This window comes from Bicyclus anynana, chromosome 5 (genome assembly GCF_947172395.1).
Source record: "Bicyclus anynana chromosome 5, ilBicAnyn1.1, whole genome shotgun sequence".
Classification (NCBI taxonomy): domain Eukaryota; kingdom Metazoa; phylum Arthropoda; class Insecta; order Lepidoptera; family Nymphalidae; genus Bicyclus; species Bicyclus anynana.
This window is the reverse complement of record NC_069087.1, coordinates 17,235,100-17,255,978: the sequence shown is the minus strand read 5'-3', so window position 1 is coordinate 17,255,978 and position 20,879 is coordinate 17,235,100. Positions and strand designations below refer to the sequence as shown.

At 41.0% G+C, this 20,879-nt stretch overlaps 1 protein-coding gene across 3 annotated transcripts in view; it reads right to left on the bottom strand.

Moving 5' to 3' along the window:
- The window catches only part of LOC112051193 (protein outspread), a 340,261-nt gene that overhangs the window by 6,188 nt on the left and 313,194 nt on the right, over window positions 1-20,879 (bottom strand). For 2 of the 3 annotated variants that reach the window (XM_052881730.1, XM_052881732.1), the window contains exons 7-14: window positions 9,623-9,751; window positions 8,924-9,081; window positions 8,030-8,377; window positions 4,431-7,946; window positions 4,176-4,345; window positions 3,486-3,653; window positions 2,939-3,091; window positions 1,922-2,018 (exon numbers count right to left, since the gene is read on the bottom strand). In XM_052881730.1, the coding sequence (XP_052737690.1) occupies window positions 1,922-2,018; window positions 2,939-3,091; window positions 3,486-3,653; window positions 4,176-4,345; window positions 4,431-7,946; window positions 8,030-8,377; window positions 8,924-9,081; window positions 9,623-9,751 (4,739 nt within the window). The remainder of the gene's footprint in view (window positions 1-1,921; window positions 2,019-2,938; window positions 3,092-3,485; window positions 3,654-4,175; window positions 4,346-4,430; window positions 7,947-8,029; window positions 8,378-8,923; window positions 9,082-9,622; window positions 9,752-20,879) is intronic. The other variant, XM_052881731.1, reaches the window with a different exon arrangement.

Sequence of the window (20,879 nt, the reverse complement as noted above, 5' to 3'; positions counted from 1 at the left end):
GGCGTCCGCTGGCATAATATAAAGTGTAGATATATTAGAAACAAATCGGATCCGACAATTAATCTACGGCTGTCCTAATCTCTTAAGAATAACGATGTATCGAAAAAATATCACAACGTCTCTGAATGCAAGTGTTTACTACGAGTACTTGTTGATCGCGCGAATTGATTATTATTAATGAGATTTTTGAAAAAAAAAACATACAAATTTCATAATCATATTAGTAAATCGGATTGATAATTTCAAAACAAATAAAAAAAACAATTGATAGAATAGAATTATTAGTTCAAAAAGAAAAATCTTTAACCTTCCAGCTGAACTAAATAAATTTTAATATTATAAAAATATGATGGAATAGTTTGCGATAATAGTTCTATATTTTCAAGCAGATATAATATATATTTAATACAGTAATGGAATTTTCAGCCAATTTGATAATTAAAAGCGTAGCGCGCATCAATTTGTGCGATCATTCGTCAGAGTTTGGCGTAGCTAAGAAAAGATATGGTCAGAGTATGTAGGTACTTGGTTACTAACTTATTTAGTGCCAAGACCTAGATATTTTTCTTTTTTTTTCGATTTATTTTATTTTTTTAGTCCTTGTACAGTTTAAGATACTCCTTGTTAAACAAATAAATGAAAATATGTAAAAAAAAATTAAAAAGAAAGATCTATTTTGGATCTACACGAGTTCTATAAATTAAGTAATTACAAATAATTAAAATTTTGAATTATAGGTAAATCGAAAAAGGACAAAATAAATAACGCTTTTTGGTTTATCAGTTTTATGAAAATATTAGGTAGGTGTATCTTGCTAATACAATATTTGTGATCTAATTCCATTGCTTTTTTGTACTAATAAATTTATTAACAGTTGACTGGAATAATCTGCTATCTGACCGTATCCTTTGAAAGAACGAAACAAAAAAAAAGAAAGTGCTTTTAAAACTAATTCTATTGTGCAATTATTTTTAAAATATAAAATCAATTTGCTTACTAAATTATCATATTTTGATTTATGTGCTAATATTTTATATACAAGAGTGATTGGCTAACAAATCTTGATAAATACCTTAGAATTCCGTAAAACATCTTTAAAAACTTAGCTGCACTTGACTGTAACGTTACAGAATTCGCGGGTAGTCGTCTTATTTTGCATGATGACGTCATAATGATAGTTACGTGCGCATGATTACATGCAAGCGTGGTGCTGCTTAGCGCATAAATAAGCGTTTAATACTAAGCTAAGTCTGTATAAAGCTGTCCATCCATTACACTGATTTGTACCAATATTGAAATCGTACCACATTATAGAAATTACTCAAGGGCCTATGCACACCAGGTTTTTTAAACGCGCCGTCGACGCCTTTTTGTAGCCATACAAACGCGATGTTAACGCGGGTGTGTATTAAATACAAAGGACAACAAACTGCTCTGTAGAGGATAAAAGCGCGCCGTAAACGCACGTTTTAAAACGAGCGTCGACGCCGCGGTTTAAAACGTGGTGTCCATAGGCCCTAACTGTTAAAAATATTTGGTTTTCGAAAAGCTAGCTGACCAGAAAAATAAAAAAACCTTGCTATATTAAGCTTGCGTATAAAAGGAACCAATTTATTCAATTAGCATTAGCATACTAAGCACAGATTACTAAAAATAGAAATACTTGTGGTGCCCGTAATCCAGTTTATTTATGCTTTTGGTCATATTATGTAATATTTATTTCAATCAAATATTGTGCGCGTCTTCTTTTTCGCTAAATACCAGGTTTAGCTTACACAAAGTAAAAGAACAAATAAATAAATGAGATAGTAAAACACCGGTCAATTCATGTCGTTAGTAGATACTTGGTACGTTTTCAATACAGTACAGGGTGTGTGAAGACCTCAAGCGAGTCCTTGGTGAGTAAAGTCTGTGAACGTACCGGCGGCGAGTCCTCGATGAGTTGCGCGAGCGTCGATGCCTCGGAGTACTTCATCTCATTCGCTTCCGACATTATGTGCGCGCGGAGCTGTTTGTTTCTGTAATAACAATGTAAATACATGTTAAATAGATTTATATTGAGAAACTTAACACATTTCAGTGTAAACTCGTCTTAACACATCAAAATGGTATAGTTTACAGGAAGATTTTACATTACGGGCATATTTTATCTTCAAATGAAGCTATAAGAAACTTACTTTTGCGTTTTTTATTTAGACCACTTTAAATGATATATTTAGTTTAATTTTAGTAATATGCATTTTTACTTGAAGAAAGTCTCGTCAAAAAAAAAAAACTCGAAAATTACTATTTCATAGGAGGTTCTGTAAAATGTAAAAACTTTCAAAAATTTTTCGTGTCAATAGTATAGTCTTAAATTTACTCATACTATGTTTTTAAAGCAATGAGGCGACATGTTATAACGAATTCTTCGTTTTGACTCCACCGGATAATTGGTTTTTTCCATTTTTTTGGTTTCGTGATTTAGGATATTAGTTGAGAATTATATTATTGAATCAAGAAAAACGCAATATTGAAGGAAGACAATCCACCACCCGAATTCGAAGACATATGGGCCGAATCCTGGGAGGGTGGCCCAGTACACTTGCTTGTTTTTCATTCTTTGCGTGTTCCCAGGCCGCCTTGACTCCCTACAAATTCTTTATTATTCTTCCTTGTCCCAATCATCAACGGGCAAGCGGATCTTAACGTCGTGTGTCGTCCAGTCCCAGAAGGGGGAGAGTGAGTATCAAGGAGTAAAAAGAGAAAATAACCTGTAGGGAGTCAAGAAGGCGTCCTGGAAACATGCAAAGAGCAAGTACCAGGTTCGCCCTCCTTCGATTCGGCCCAAATTACCGAGAGGTTGAAAGGGCCATAACTTGTAAAGAAAAAAATGTCCCAATCATTACCACTCTTTCCTTTTTGAAAAGAAGGAAGGAGATAAAGAAGAAGCAGTAACCTGGCGTCCAGCTGCATGATGTGGTTGTGCGCGTGCGCCAGCTGCGCGCTGGCGGCAGCCAACCGCTCCTCTAACGCTGCTGACTCCACGCACTTCACCGAGTACTTCTCCGACAGCGACAGGATCTCGCGCTTGATCTCCTCCATCTCTTGTCTGTTGGACCATAAGAGTTTGTGATGTCAAGTTAGGGAGATAGTGTCTGTTGTTTGTAAGGGAACTGGTTCAAAGAATACTACGTGCGAATCATTAATTTGTGTTGATGTTATGTCATTTTAAAAATGTTTATGGACAGTCCTATTAAAAGTCCGGTAAAATAACTGACCACTACTATTGTAGTTATACGTATGTGTAGGCTTTAGTCTCGCCTTTCGAAGGTATGTAATGTAACGTTTTTTCTAAGCTACCCTAATCTTCAACAGCAAGCAGAAAGATATTTCAGAAAAAAATAAACTGACACGTAAGACAGTCGGTGTTACAGACAGTGGGGAAGAAGTCCATGCTACAAATGTGGAAGAAGTGCGCGAAGAGGAAGGGGGAGTATAATTACTGGTGCCTCGAGCTCAGCTGTCCCAGCTCGGGCGCGCCGCGCGCCAGGAACTCCGCCTTGAACTTGTCCACCTCGCGCCGCACCTCGCTCTCGTGCGCCTTGCGCATGGCGTCCAGCGCCGCCAGCGTGGCGCGCGTCTCCTCCGCTAGCGCCTGCTCCTTCTCCAGCCTGCAGCAGAGCACTTGTTACTAACATATAGACTATTAGTTAGTAAGAGAATCTTGTCTCTTGAGTGTCTCTAAGGAAACAAAACCAGTCAGCTTGATCATAGGTTATAAACATCCAAACTTTACATGAGGATTTAAAAAGGGTGTAAGGCGGGAGTAGTACCAGTCAACCATTCTAATTGGTCAAGGTTGACTGACGAGGGTTTGGCGCTATAACCAATGCAATTGGACAGTGTGGTCATCGTCCATCGGACAAACAATTTATAGGCAGGCAGCTCAAGATCGTAGCGTTTGGACCTTACAAGAGGCCCGCGTCAAGCGGTGGATGTCCATCGGCTGATGATAATTTTTGATTTGAATGATTTTTAGATGTGATGGTGATACCCAAGAGCTCAATGTGATTGTGACTGGAATAGCTATACCCTGAAAGTCGGAGCCAAGATGAAAGGGCTTCTTTCCGAGGTAAATGAACAGATTTAGTCGGAATCACAGTAACGGAAATACAGTAGTTGTCAGATCAGACCTGAGCTGGTCGCGCTCGGCGCGGTGCTTGTCCTCCATCTCGCGCACGATGCGGCGGTGCGAGCTCTCCATGGCCAGCAGCCCCTTCTCGCACAGCGCGCGCAGCTGCTCGATCTCCTGCTGGTAGCGCGCGCGCAGCCCGTCGCCGTGCGTGTCCGCCGCCACCGCGCTCTGCGGCACGGAGAGGTCACGTCTTGTATATGTTCACAATATAAGCAAACTCACCAATGGGACCGAGAGAAGACGCAGGCCTCACCTGATAAGCGGCTCGGAGACTGTCCAGCTGCGCCGAGTACTCCGAGTCGAGCGCGGCGAGGCGGCGCTGCAGCGTGCGCGCCCGCTCGCGCAGCGCCACGCGCTCGCGCTCGTGCTGCGCCTGCAGCTGTGCGCGCGCGCGCCGCGCCGCCGCCAGCGCCGCCGCCTGCTGCGACAGCGCGCACTCCGAGCGCGAGCGCTCCGCCGACAGCCGCTCCAGCGCCTCCTGCAGGCGCGCGCACTGCGGGCACTGCAGCGCCTCCACGCGCCGCCGAAGCGCCTCCAGGCGCGCCGCCGCGTCGCCGCCGCGCGCCGGCTCCTCGGCCGCGTCGGGCGCGAGCCGGCGCCGCGCCGCCTCCACCGCCGCCTCCACGCGCTCGAGGCTCTCGCCGATCTTCATCGAGTCTTCACTGTTGCCCGAACAGTCACTGGAGAAGAGCGCTCGGCACTCGGTCGAGAAGTGCTGGAAGAGGAAGACGAACTCCGCCTCGCTGTCGGGGTCGGTCTCCAGCGAGGAGATGGCGTCCTCGGCGCGGCGCGGCGCGTCGTCGGCGGCGCGGTGCGTGCCGCGCAGCACGGCCACGCGCGCGTCCACCAGCGCCTTGCGCGCCAGCACGTCGGCCAGCTGCGCCAGCAGCGCGCGGCTGTCGAGCGGCGGCGCGGCGCCTGGCGCGCGCGGCGGCAGCGCGCGGTACTGCGCCGCGATGTCGCGCACGGCGGCGTCCATCTCGCAGCGCAGGTGGTCGTGCGCCGCCTGCCACCACAGGTCCAGGTCGGCGCGGCGCTGCGCGTCCAGCGTGAGGCGCGCGCGCCGCGCGTCCTCCAGGCTGTCCTCGCACAGCTGCGCGGCGCGGGCCAGCGCGCGCGCCACCTCCGCCTGCACCAGCTCGGCGCCAAGCGCGTCGCGCGCCGCCGCCCACGCCTCGCGCACGCGCGCCGCCTCCGCGCCGTCGTCGCCGGCGGCGGCCTGGCTGAGCGTCTCGGCCGCCAGCGCGGCGCACAGCTCGCCGAGCTTCTCCCGCTTGTACGTCTCGACGGCCTCGCCCACCTCCCGCTGCTTGGCCAGCAGAGCGTCGAGGTCGGCGCTCTGCACGATCGCCTCGGCGCGCCGGGCGCCGGACTCGCGGCCGCTCGACGCGTCGATCTTGCGCGAGAGGATCCTCGCGAGGTAGTCGAGGGAGCTCTTGGTGACGGACGTCGTCTTGTTGTCGCCGTTAATCTTAGACTTAAGGTTATCTATTAATTGACTAGTTTCGATTATTTCAGACTTTATCAATCTAGCGAAGAATCTGCTCCCGTCGGAGGATTCCAGAGCCTCCTGTATCCTGCCCACGAGCACCGCCTCGTAGGCCAGCTTCTCCGCCAGGATCTCTAAACTCTTCCTCTGCGTCAGCTCGCCCGCCTCGTACAGCGCGGCCTTCCTCTTGGATATCTCAAGCAGTTTCGCCGTCAGCTGCTCTTCCAGCTGCGCGACGACCTGCGCGACGCCGTCGTCGATCTCGTCGTCGGAGTTCCGCTCGGTGGAGTCTATCACGCACTTATCAAAGGATTCTTGCAATCTCTTGCTTACGTCCATCAAACATTTTTCCATTGCCTTGATGCTATATTTCTTCTCCAGACTCGGAGAGGGGGACCGCCTCGACTTGGCCGCTCGCATTGCGCTCATTTGACATAAACATTCGTTGACTTTGTTTCTTGAATGAATGACGACGTTCTCGAGGCTCTGGAGCCTGTCTAAGAGATGTCGCTGCGATTGTGTTCCTATCGAGGAGCTCTCCGGGCTGTCGTTACTGGACGGACTCTCGCTAGATCTCGTCGCTGGACTCAAAGACTCACACGATATAGCTAAATCACGGCGGCTTTCTAGTGCGGAAACTACTTTAGTTTCGAGCGAACTTAATCGGACTAGCATTTTCATGGGCTCTGAACTTGTAGCACTGTCTAAAGATTTCCTCCTCAGCCTCGCAGCTAGCCTCTTCATTCTTTTCTCGTCCGTCGATCCATCCGTTTTAGATACTTTTTCTTTTACAGGCGAAGTGCTTTTAGAAGGAGAATTAATAGTAGGCACTGTTTCTCCTGTTTCCAAAAGAGTAATTTTATTTTCTAATTCTGTTAATTTCTCTTCGACTTCCTTGCCTAGCGTGAATGATTCCCTTCCTTTTAATGACAAACTGCGCCGCTTTTCTCTAGATTCCGTTTTCTGAATTTTGTGTTTTAACGTTCGTACTTGTTTATCTGATGCGGTAAGTTTCTGAGTTAAATCCAAGATGCGAGCCGCCATTAGATCTATTTCAGATTGACTACATTGTTCCCTCAGCTTCATCTCATTTCTTAACTTAGTATTGGTGACCTCGAGCTCATCGTACACGTTGTGTGAGTCTCGAAGTTCTCTTTTCATAGCCTTTATTTCGTGAATAGCCTTTAAAAATCTGTTTCTTAATTCTACGTACTCTTCGATCAGTCTATTTTTCTCTAAAGACTCTAAATTCAAGTCTTGGTTTATATTACTAAGATCACTCATTGACCCAATGCTTTTCCTCTTTTCTCTGGTCGGTGATTCTACGACGACTTTACTTTCGAGTTCTCTAATTCTTGAGTACAAGCTATCGTTTTCTCTGATACTCTTCAAAAGTTTTTCATTTAATTCGTTTAATTCTTTCTGCAACTGCTTTATTGCTTCTTGTGCCGTAGTCAGCTGCCGCGTCAGCAGTTCACAGTGCTCGGTGGATTCTTTTAAGAAGTTTTGCGTTTCTGTCAATTTCGTTTCCCACATATTTTTATCTTGATTATAAAGTTGTTTTATCGTATCTAAGTTTTCAGCTTCTTTTGTTCTGATTGACAGTTCCTCTTCTTTCTTTTGTAATGTTATTACCAGTTCTTCCATTTTCTTTTCTCTGGTAACAGCTTCAGATTTTAGTTTTCGTAGCCTCGCAAGTTCGGATTCAGCTGCATTAACATCGTTCAATGCTAATTTAAGCTGCTTTCGCAAATCTTCGATTTCGATCGTTTGTTTGTCAATGGTAGAAATATAGCTACGTTTTCTCGGTTCATTTGTTTTTTCGTTTTCATCGACTTCTTCTAGCGGGAGGTTTTCTTTTTCTTTGGTAGAATCGATTTCATCTTTATCGACTTTTAAATCGGGTTTAGTTTGTGGTTGGAGGCATGCTCTAGCGCGAACCTTTTCTTTGACTTTGGATATAGGAGTACGATTAAGAATAGGAGAAGGCGGTGGCTGATTACTGACGTCTCCCCAGTCTGCACTATCCCTGCGGCCTCCTTCGGATGCTGTTCTATACTCTTCATCTGATGAGAATGGTCCTGATTTACCGGTATTTGGTGTGATGGGTGTGATTGGCGATGTGGATGATTCTGATACTTGATCTATAGAGTCTTCTCGTAAAATAAGAGACAGAGGCCCAGAGTCAGGTAAACCGGCCGTTCTTCGCATAGCTGAGACCCAGTTGGCTCTTATCCCCGCCGTAACAGCTGACAAAACTATGTGCTTGCCATCCCAAGTCTGGAACAACGTAAAAAGAATAATATTTCATTATTGAATGTATTTAAAAAATTGGAAGAAATTTCATAGAACATGATTATTACCTCAGTTTCAAAAGCATATCCATTGGCTGACCCTGGCATTTCTATAACTCTTGAAATCCCACTAAGGTCTATCACACCATCCATGAGACCCCTGTGCTCTGCGTGAGGATCCCTGAAGTACAACAAAGCTGCACCGCGAAGGACGAACCAGTGTCGAGACCAACCGCTAGGGCTTCGTCTTTGAAGCCAACCAGCTCTCGCGTGGAGGAGTCGTTCAGCCGGTAGTTCAACTCTGCCGCTTTCGGTGGACTCCGTCGCTTCCACTGCGTCGGTTGGTTCGCTGCCCTCGCTTGCCGAACTGGTTATGCCTTCTTCGGGTGGAGGTCCGCCGTCTGGTGCTCCTCTTGCCTGAAATATAGTTTGTGGTTTTTAAAATAAATTTAACTAACATCACATTATCATCCTTATAATTTACAAGTATATTATTGATAATGTTAGGTTTTACAAATTAAAGGTAGCAGTAAATTATACAAGAAAAAAAAATTTGCACGTCGTGTAATTTTTGTCTGAAGTATATTTTTTAAATAAAACTAACCGTTTCGATACAAACGACCATTTTCCAAACTTTTAACGTTTAGCTTACAAGCACTTACGAAACGTTAGGTTTCGCGAACATTAGCTCGACTGGGACTTTCATAATTAAATTTTAGTGGTCTCCAACTTTCATGAATATTTTTCAACTTCTTGAGAATCATATATGCAAGGGTGCATGCAGTAAATGGGGTCTCTCAGGAATTAGGATTTTTTAAAAATGATTTCAACAATGAGCTATGAATAGGCTAGTATGAATAGGCTGTTCATACTAGGTGTATAAAATGGGGTCTGTCAGGAATCCCGATTTTTTTAAATGACCTAAACAATGAGCCAGTTGTTGAATAGGCAGTTCATACTCACCGGCAGTCGATCAGGCGGCGGCAGCCTGGTGGGGCGCTCCAGTGTCGGCGGCAGGGCGCGGCGCGACCGCGGGCGGGTGAGCGACGCCGCGATGTCGCGCAGCTGCTCGTCGTACTGCTGGTGCTGCTGCTGCAACAGCGGCGAGCGGACTACGTTGGCTGCAACATTTTGTAGTAAAAATTTAAATTATTTGACGAAATTAAATGAAAATATACTTTATTGCACACCACAATGAACATACATTACAATACAATAGATAGAAAATATTAAACAAAATGCATAATAGACGATTTACAAAGTTATGTATTACACTGAGTATTCATCATTCTATTGACGTCCCACTGCACGGCTACGAGTCTCTCATCCACAGATCACTATTCATCTATAGAGGAAAGAATGTGGATCCACCACGCTGCTTCAAGGCCATTTGGCGGGTTAGATAGTTTGACAAAGTGTCTGTAATTAACACTATCATATGATTATATTGACTGGGACCAACGACTTAACGAGCTATCCAAGGCTTCACATGTGTATCACACACACGAACGTCCAACTCCAGAGACTGAGAATTTCTTAGCAAAAAACTCACCATTCCATAACCCGGCCCAGTATTTGACAGCGAACCTAACCAAATCACTGGACAGCGAAACAGTTGGCAGTTGTATATTGCTTTATTAACAAGATTTAGTGTAAAGTTACCCTCATCAGTAGACGGTGTGGTGTTGGGCTCAGGCCACGTGTCCCTGCGCCTCGACCTCGCCTTCTCTTCCCCGTTGATCTTGTCGCGCGTCGGCGGAGATGCGGACGACACAGGCTGGTCGGTGTACACTGCAAACAAATGTACAGCCGTATAGAAAAGTTGCACGAAAAACGCATAACAAATTAACAATAAACCCCTTAAGGAGATGCCTCATTAGTGCGTTGCGTCGTCACAACGTATCAACGCCAATGATATATCATATAGATCTAGATATCTCTAGATCTCTAGGTCTCTAGGCACTAGCGCATCAAAACTGAGGCGGACAAATGTGTATAGTTGTCTTTATTTCATTTAGTCGCTTATTAAACAACGAACATTAGTTAAACACATAATATCTAAATATCGTCTACAATGTCGAGTTGTGTGTTCAGGAAGTGTAAAACCTATATATACATAAATTTATAACGGAATTACCTCAAGATAAAGTTTAGCATGTGTGCGCTCAGTGGTGTAGCTAAATTCGGATTACTTTTTGCGGTGATTTTGTAGGCATGTAACTTATCTGTAGTGTAAAATTATCATTGATCAACACATTGTATGCCACACCTGCGTTGCGATGGTGCAACAATGTCGCTGCACATGAGGACAACGTATGCACCCAGTCAACTCGACAATGAAAACAAGAGAAACACTGTCCGTTGTAGCAACGGAGCTCCTTTGAAATGTGATGCTTTAATGTGACATGTCATTTAAAATATATGGAAAACAACGCAGCGTCGACGCTGCTACATCGCAACGTAACGCAACGCTAATGAGGCTTCGCTCTTATTGGTTAAACTTAATATAAACCTTTTATATTTTCCGCTAATTATAATTTTTACTGGCAATATTATAACCAGTTACATTAGTATGTCTATATTGTACAAACTAAGTTATAAATAATTTTCCTTAATTAAGTAAATATACAGAAGATTGTTAAAATAACTAGAGCTCGTTGGCAACAAAGTAAAAAGTCGATTACCCTCATTATAGTCAGCGCTAACAGCAAACAACAGATAAAAACAAAATCAAAAATACTTTTTTCACAATCCAGACGGTTGCCAGAAGGCTTTATAGATAGGCAAGAACGATTTACGAACATTAGTCTTTTACGACTTAAAATATGAGGCAGTTAATGTAGGTAAACGTACGGAATCAAATAAAAAAAAACCTGAGACCCTTCCAGACATTTTGCGTGAAGCCATCAATTATTTATTTACTTAAAACAAGAAATATCGCATCGCACACGCATATTGAATTGGATGGATTGATAAAGGACTGACGATACATCATTTTTCAAGTACAGAGCTGAACATTTTATTATTCTATCGGCCCTGAACTTCGTTCTAGAGGTTTTTGATCACGCAATAAATCTCCGTGTCATTATAAGGTTTGATTACACAGATGTTTCCATCTACTTATTTACAACAATCAAGAAACAAGGTTTTCCCAAGTTTTTATTCCATACGGCCCTTTCATACATTGCAAATAGTAAAAAAAATAGAACCCTAGAGCTATTTGTTAAAGAAGTATTTTTATGAAAATTTATAACCAAAATCAAAGACATTTTTTAAAAATAACTTTAATCTTTATGGATCAAACAAGTCTCAAGTAAACTAACTAGTTAGATGATGTTCAAAGATTAATTTATCTCAGAATCTATAAAAATAGTTACCTATACCTTGTTAACTTACTGGAGATTTCTTAGATTTTTTTTATTATGTTGCCTGTGGTTATGACCATTCTTACAAGATCCTGGTTAGTTTAATTGGTAGGAGAGTTGACATTATGCCAGTCTAGACCGGCTTGGTGTTCGACAACGGATGGAGATAATTAGAAGGATCCGAACGACCAGATCGCGTGCCAAGGTCAAAAACAAGAGAAAAATGCAAAAATATGCGCCCTTTTACACGGCCATTCACAAGTTAGGGACCGAACAGACTTGTTTACTGGGAAGTAGGTTTAGTGTAGGACTCTTTAGAAAATACTAGAAAATGCTTAGCGTTTTTACACGAGTAGTTCCCGTTTCCGTGGGAATACGAGGATAAACATATAGCCTATGTCACTCACAAATAATGAGCCTTTCTATTGGTAAAAGATTTTTCAAAATCGGTACAGTAGCTAACGGAACAACACACGAGCTTTACTCCTTTAGAACACTAGGACATTTATACCACTATTAATTTTGCATTATCACGAAGGAAGTCGGTGAAACTGAAGTCACATTAGGTTTAATATCATGTGCCTCAGGTGGATGGCACTTTACGTGCCATACTCCGTTACAGCAGATTTTCACTTATGATCAGGTAGAACATCAGCTTGTTCCGTAAATTATTCACTAAAAACACCAGTTAAAGATAAAAATTAACAGATTGATCGCCAGACCACAGTAGTTGACAAGGATTATTATCAATTTGTGTAACTGAATCATCTATAAAAACAAGGCTCAATTCTTGATATTTTTTTCTTTACTTTGACACTTTTGAGCTGAATTATTTTGATATGGAACATATTTTTTTCAAGACTTATGATAATTGGCAAATGTTAGTAGGCCCTAATATTTACTTTTTACTATTTCGGTCTTTCAAGTCAAATTATTTCCCAATGTTAATAAAAATTTGCTTAAATTTCCATTTAGGGAAATCACGTCATAACGATCTTATACAGGAGATAGTCTTTTCTATATTTTCCACATATTGAAAAATATTTCTTAAAATGTTTTTCCTCAACATTGTGTCAAGTCCTTTACGATAGCCTATCGAAGCTGATCTGGCTGAGGCTGGGGCGATCAAACAATATAAATGAACCTGTCATTATGTGAAATTGTATAAATTGTGGAGCCGCTCCGCCGAACGTTTAACCTGCCGCGGCGCGCACGCGAACTCTGCACGGTAAATAAATTATTGCATCCGAAATTTTAACGGACTGACGATTTTATAAGAGCGTTGAATTCAATATAGCAAACCTTTACGCGAGTTTATCTTCATTATTATCAACCAATATTTGGCTCATTGCTGAGCTCGTGTCTCCTCTCAGAATGAGAGGGGTTAGGCCAATAGTACCTACACCACGCTGGCCCAACGCTGATTGACAGATTTGACACACGTAGAGAATTAAGATTATACTCTTGTACGCAGGTTTCTTCACGATTACTTCACCGTTTGAGACACGTGATGTTTAATTTCTTAAAATGCACGCGAGTTAGCGAGATTCTTCGAGTAGTCATCTCAATAGTTTTAAGGTTATGTAGTCTAAAATTCGAAAAGTCTACGGCTCGTTCGCCGCCCTCCCTCAGTAAAGGGAAAATAATAGATTTTTTTGTGATAAGAAAGTGAGACAACTTGCATTTCATGAAATCATTCATTAGACGGATCTATTGCGTGACAGAGAGGAGAACTCCGGGACTTGTGACCCGAGTCTAGTCACAAGTTGAAATCATTATACTAACAAGGTAACAATTAAAACATAAAAAAACCAGACTGCCTAACCTGCTCGCACCTAGTCGCAGCGATTAATTTATTATATTTTGTATAGCGATTAATAAATAACGTTTTTCTAATTGTAGGTTTTTTAATATGGCCATGATATACGATTTTGAAATCCTCTTGATGAGCCTTTGAATTTGATACTCAGATCGAAATATTCGAAAAAAAGAATCGATACATCATCCCAACAGACGGACGTCCACGATTTGAACTTGCTTTTTATGTTTTTGTGTAATAGTTAACTTAAAAACCAGATCTATTATGGAATATTAAAATTTCTTATTTCTTAATTATTTATTAGCTAGTCACTTATTTATTTACTTACTAATAAAGTAGATAAAAATATCTCCCATGAAAAATTTTATTCAAACTTTTAACCTTATCAAGCACCTCATTACAACTTTCTATCGGCTCTTCGTCTACATTTAAATTACAATCGATTAGCTACCGAACATTAAAACATATCTGACATCTCGCCGGGGCTTGTTCCGTTTATCTTGATATAATTACGTTGAATTTCTAGAAAATAGATATGTGGCAGAGATACGGTATGGCTAAATTGCCCCCATTTCCTAACTAAACGACGGACACGGCCCCTGCACGCCATATAAATCGACAAAACAAACAAAATGGCGTCAACACGTTCGCGCGCTTTGTCGGCGCGCGCGCTGATATGTACGCATTTATCTCGCTCTATCGTAGATACACTGAAAAGTCCTAGGCCGGTTGAAGATGAAGATGAAGATGAAATGAAGATGGCGTTAGATTGTCATATCAATCGTCGCTTCAGCGGCGTGCAAGAATTTGTGATTTCGGCCTTAAAAAAAAATAACAAAATAAATCTCTAATAATTGAACTTGTCACACAAGTTAGTGGTGTAACCTAAAGTTCGCAGTTTTTGGTTTTCGAATGCACAGAATAATTTTTCAATAACGTTGGGTTTGGTTGTTTGAAATCGTACCCTCTGAAGATCTACATTAATATACTCGTATCTATTTATGTTTTCAACTAACATTTTTCAGATCTTTTTAATATAACTTATATTCGCGTTCTACTCCAATGAGTTGGACAGTTTGTGTAAGGAACGCATGTGCTCTGTGCGGAGAATCGAACCCATGATTTCTTGGTGCCGAGTCCAGCCCCTTTACCGTGGAGTTATTAAGCTTATTATTTACTAGCAGACGCCGCGCGGTATCACCCGCGTAGTGCCCGTTCCCGTAGAAATACGGGGATAAAATATCATAAATAGAACTCGGGGATAATGTAGCTTCCCAACAGTGCAAGATTTATTTTAAATCGGTCCAGTAGTTTCAGAGCGTACTAGTCTTTCAAACAAACAATCAAATCTTTCCTCTTTTCATCAAGAAAGGCCGTGATAGATAGGCTATGATTTTCATAAAATTTCAAAATGGCGTTCTTCTATTGGTCCATTAATCTTCGAAACACTAAAAAGAAACATATGCCTTATACTAGTTGTAAAAATAAAAAAAAATAATACAATCCACCCGCGTATCTCGTACCAGCAATAGAACGATGTCGTGGTGTCATAGCCGTCAGTCAGAGATTTAGCGCGCCCGGTGAAAAACTGCCGGTTAATACATATGAATGAAGGCAAATACCCGGCACCGGTGTAAATCATTTGACACCCACGGCGCATTGTGTGCAGTCTGGGAGACGGTGGACGATTCCTTCGCAATGCTTTATCACTATCATTAGATTTTATTAAACAAAGGCCGCCTCTGTCTGAACGCGATAAATTCAGATTTTTTTGTACGGATTTTCTTAATAGACGAAGTTATCGTCTATTAAGAAAATCCGTACAATCCGAACGCGATAAAAAATCGTATAGCCTATTTTGACGGTCCATTAAAGAACCAAGCCTCTCTCCTTGTAGGAGAGGTGATATAGAGCTCAGAATAGACTGCTTCAATGCGGGTTGGCGGCATAATGTAGTAGTTTTTTTATAAATTGGCTGAAATAAGAAAGATAAAATAATGTGTTATGTGTAAATTAGCTGAAATATCATGACGATAATTATAGAAAAGTTTCAAGAGGCCACATAAAATAACAGTTAAAATACTGTTGGTTTGCAATGCTAAAATGAGGACCAATTTAAAGACACACCGACACACATACACCGACAAAACTAGGTAAGTGGAATTTGATCACTAGCTCTTACGCTATAGGCTGAAGGCGCGTGAAGGCCGCGGCGCGGATTGATGGCGGAATATTTTCCCATTGCAGTGCAGTTGGCAGTTGGCTGTTGGGCTCGCTTACACTGATTTATGGCGCAGGGAATGAACAATGGCGTAATTGGAAGAATCATCATCATTTTATGGTTTCCACTTGTTCTGTAGTCTTCAACAAGGACAGGTAAGTAGGTATGTAACTACTATAAATTCCTGAAGTATAAATTACGTACAAGTACACAAGTACATATTGAAATATTATGTACCTAAAGATATTTATTTTTTATACGATTTTGCTTACAAAAACACACTTTGTTTTTTTGCTCAGCTAGCAAACTTGGTAGCTAACACGGTTTTTACCATAGGGTCAGTGACCTCCCATCGTTAGTCATGTACATGAGTTATGGCGTCGCCCAGTCGATGGTGCTTTCGCCGAAACGTCGCGATTCGTCAGCATTTTTTGCAAATACCGTCGTATAAGCACAGTTCAGGTATCATACCGTTATGTTCCTATTGTTATATTTGCTGAGTCCAAAGTTACTGCACGCTCTATTGCACAATTTCTTGGACGGCCTATTTTGTTAGGTAGACTAAAGTTATTCGGCAAATTGGTACGATCGGTCGAAAAAGTTGTGTATCCGCTGGTTGAATGAAAATGACATCCTAGTTCATTTTTAAGTCCGTAATATCACTTGCTTGTAAATATATAGTGACGGAAGTGCGTGGAAAAAAAGGATTTCAGGATACAGGATCAGATAACTTATTATCCGATATTAATGAAAAATATTAATGTTGTTCCAAAGTACTTTATCTGCTGCAAACACAAACAGCTATAATATATATGAACAGATGTTCATGACATTAGCGTGAAAAGACGCAAAAATGTAAGTATTTTTTTTCTACTGTTCTTTCGAATTGTGAATTGTATCAGTCACTCACTAATACTTAGTTTAATTAGAGATACCCAGATGTTGCGCAAATAGAATCATCCTGAACTGTATGTTTGCTACGCTACGGTGGATGGGACGTACGTGTCACGTTTCTCAGAAACGATTAGCTGTGGTCAATTATATAATGGCTTGGAGCCTTTGAGGAGCGGGTCGTAATCAAAGGTGCCTGTTAATTACCATTTTGGGGGCTCGCTAATGGAAAAGGCTTGCTGATGAGTTCTTAAAAGCTAGGTAGAACAACATTATTGCGCTTCGGGCAATGTTGATAATTCATGTCCCACGGCTGGACACGAGAAAATAGAAAACGAATATTGAACTAAAACCCACCAGGCTACTTAAATCTTGGTATCAATAAGGGTGTAGTGTACTTTGGAGATATAAAAGTCAAGGACCGATTAGTCCACATAAAGGGTCACTAATTCGGCAGTTACAACCCCTATCTAGGGAGATCGATGAAGCTGCCTTATGTCCTAATTTGGAGGCTAACTGAATTAGGATCGCTATTTAGAGTAGCGTACACAGAATACCATTTTGCTAGCACTGTGTTAAATAAACTTTAAATTCTGAATTCATTAACTGATGACTTGATGGTTGATTAAAGTATACTGGGTATTTTTTTTAATTTTTTTAATTTTTTTATATAAAGTATTGTAGCAAAACTAATAATTATATTCAATCTAGCGCAAAAATTCGCATACAATATAATTTTACATAATGTTTAGTATATAATTATTGCGAAGCGTTTCATAAATCGTTTATCATTAAAGTCAGTTACACAAATCAAACATCAACAATCGCTAACCACCGTATCGGAATTCAGCCATCATTCATATCGAGTCGCAGCTTAGCTAACACTTACTCGTACTCGATACACGTTTCTGATAACTAACTAAATATTATTGTTTAGAAACGTGTCTTAGATTTAAGTTTCTGAATGAAAGTCATTATGCAAAGGTTTATTTGTTTATTTAATTATACTTTATTGGTACACCACAACATAAGATAAAACAAATAATAAGAAAAAAGTATAGCACAGAAGAAGGATACAGAAGACGGTATTATTGCTACGTAGCGATTTCTTCCAGGCAACCTTGGTTACAAGTTAAAGGTTACAAGTAATTGAAAGTTCCGTTATTCCGCACTGTTAGATAACTAAACTGTGGTTAGTGTACAACATTGAGTCAATGCAACTAGTTTCAATCGCAATCGCAATCGACAACACACAGCTGTAATCGCCAAAGGTCGCCATAATTCATACAAACGTTAACTTGATAACATTAATGTTGTATTGGGAAACAATGATAGAGAACTTGTGTTCTCCAATACTTTAACCTACTTACATCGTAAGACGGTATATGTTCATTGATTATTATTTGAAATTTGTATGTTTATCACATTGTAATATACTAAAACCAGCGACAGAATTTATTAAAAAAATCCATTTATTAGGAACGGACTTTAGTTAATATAAAAGTAATATTAACAGGTGAAAAAAGGCGAAATATTAATTTGACGAATGGTTAATCTTTATTCTATGTTATGCTGTGAATCATGAGGTCTAGGTTAATAATTCCAAGAGATTTTCAGTAGCGGAGTCACGAAGACGATGTGGTGCAAAGCACGTTAAGCTCACTATCACATCTGATAGTGATCGTTACATGATCAAATACTCTGACCATAGGGACAACATCTAAACTTTAAATATTATTATAGTGGGACATTAAAAAGGTGATGATGAATCCCTATAACAGATCAATAGGTTTTTAACTAGAGTGGAAAATTTACGTACAAATTGTAGAAAATGGAAAATTTCTTCATCATTCTCAATCATCATTTTTGATTACGAACCTGTATAGTGCGTAATGAGTCTTCGGGGTAGTGCATTCTTGCATCTCTGCACACCACTGAGCGCCGGTGCATACAAGTTTGAGCAACAGTTTAGTATAAGTCTGCCGGCGCCTCAGCACTCATACACACAAGTAGGTGAGCCGACAGCGAGCAGTGTCGCGTGTCGTTAGCTCAGTTATGAAACTGATAACTGTATCAGAGACGCGTTGCAACATTTCGCTGTCCACTGCGCTCGCACTAACAGTCTGTATCAACTAATTGACTCCGCACCGGACAACGTATTTGACCCCCCACTAGGTGGACGATGACATCGAGCGAATCACGGGGAGCTGCAGGATGCTGGCGGCTCGAGACTTTAGCCAGGACTGTAGCCAGGTCGCCAAACCTAATAACCGGACAGACCACCCTGTTGGCCGAACATTTGGGAAAATATGCCGGACATCCTACATTATTGAGGATTTCGTTACTCAGTATAGAGGACACAGGACTGCGGTCTGCGGGAGCAATCGACAGGCGACTTGTCTGCACTCTGACAAATTAGCCCTTGACTGCAATGGTAAGTTACGAAGCAATCTACAAGTAAGATGCAACCGGAAGTCAAAAGTCAATAGCATGGACACCGTTTATTTTGACCGGACACGCAATCAAAAAGCCCAACTGTCCGGCTTTATCCGGACGGTTAGCAACGCTACCTACGTCCATCGGCTAATAATGATGATGATGATGAAGTGAATAAATCTTTGCGAATTCACTTATGTCATCATCTTTATGGGAGTAGTAGGGCCTCATTAGGCATGACCACGAATTCGCAGACCTCGCTATGATAGTCGGAAAAATTATCCTCATATGCACCACGATACGAATATGATCGGTTTTTGATCCTAAAATAAAAAATCTATCTATCTAATGGATCTTTCGGTAACTATGTACCGTCGAATTATTTTTATCTTAATTGAACAGGTCTTAGGCAAAGTAAGTAAGTAAAGCCTGGTAAAGCGTAAAGTAATTGTAAGAGGCAAGTACCTACTACGATTAGTAATAGCTTAAAGTGTGGTTTAATCTTTAATTAGGGGTTAACCGCGCCCGATCTGTAATTATGATCGACCAGGTGCGCGTGCGTCGATGCACGTACGTTAATACAACTGTTTTATACAACGTGGTTAGTGTTTGCGAGACTGTATCGAACTGTTGACCAGAATATCGTTAGTGTCATATAATACACTAGCTGACGCCGCGCGGTTTCACCTGCGTGGTTTCCATTCCCGTGAGAATAATATATAGCCTATAGCCTTCCTCGATAAATGGGCTATCTAACACGGAAAGAATTTTTCAAATCGGACCAGTAGTTCCAGAAATTAGTGCGTGCAATCAAACAAACAAGCTTTTCAGCTTTATAATATTAGTATAGAATATAGACAATAATATTAATAGATATATAATCCTTAGGACTAGAAACAGAAACATTAATTCACAAACTGCTTACACTTCTGTGTGATGGTGAGAAGGACAAAATTATCGACTTAACGAACCTGGGGGCGTTCTAAGGCAACTTTTAGATTTTGGTGCGTACGAAAACAAATATGACGGAAAATTTCCCGACAAGGTTCAAGAATCTTTCTTACTTTATTTTAATTATTTTTCTTTATGTATTCTGCAAAAATATTTTCTGGAAATATTCAAAGTTTCTTTTTTTACAACCTATGAACCGATTTTTAGTGATGAAGTCATTCGCATAAAACCATCTTACAGATCAATATGGAACAATTTCGTTGTTAAGCACTATGTTAGAGGTTATTTCATGTCTGTAAGCGCACTGTAGCCATGTTAGTCTAACCACGTGCAGCTACATGTGCTAAGCCTAGCCACCATTACAACACTAGGCCGGCTAATTGATCGCTCGCCCATGATCACAATTTATACAGCCTTCGCCTTCAATGTGCTGAAGTTTATGGAACACGTTAGCTGACGATTAACTATTTTAGCTGGGTAAACGTATTTAATTTTATTTTATTAATTGAATATTTATAACGTTTTTTTTTTACAAGTTAGTCCTTGACTACACTCATGCGCCAGTGATGATGCAATCTAAGATGGAAGCGGGCTAACTTGTTAAGAGGAGGATAAAAATCCACACCCCTTTCGGTTCACACGATACCGTACCGAAATGCTAAATCGCTTGGCGGTACGTCGTTGGCGGTAGGATGGTAACTGGCCACGGCCAAAGCCTCTCACCAGGTAGACCTGGGCTAATTAAGAAAACCTCAATCGGCCTAGCCGGGAATCGAACCCAGGACCTCCGTCTTGTAAATCCACCGCGAATACCACTGCGCCACGGAGGCCGTCAAAATTTATATATATTTCAATATTTTTCATGACATGTTATATTAGTAAGCGTCAACAACAATGTGAAATTAGATTTCAAATCGTTTCAATAAAAATAAGAAATTCTACTATTTAGAATTGAGGAGTTCCTTAATTTTAATAAGAATCAAAGTCTCGTGAAAAATATAAAGTATTCAGTTGAGTTGGACTATCAAGAATCGTAAAATAGAGTCAATGACAAGTAAATGATAAGGAACAAATGATTAAAGAGTGACTTGGACTATTGACTAAGCCACTTTCGATCAGATTGCGTGCCGGCTCGCAGGCTGTGGCCAAATCTGTATTCAGATATCACTTTAAACAATTGTTATCGCGCTACGGATTTATGATTATCATATTATTTTGTTGTACACTGTCAAATTA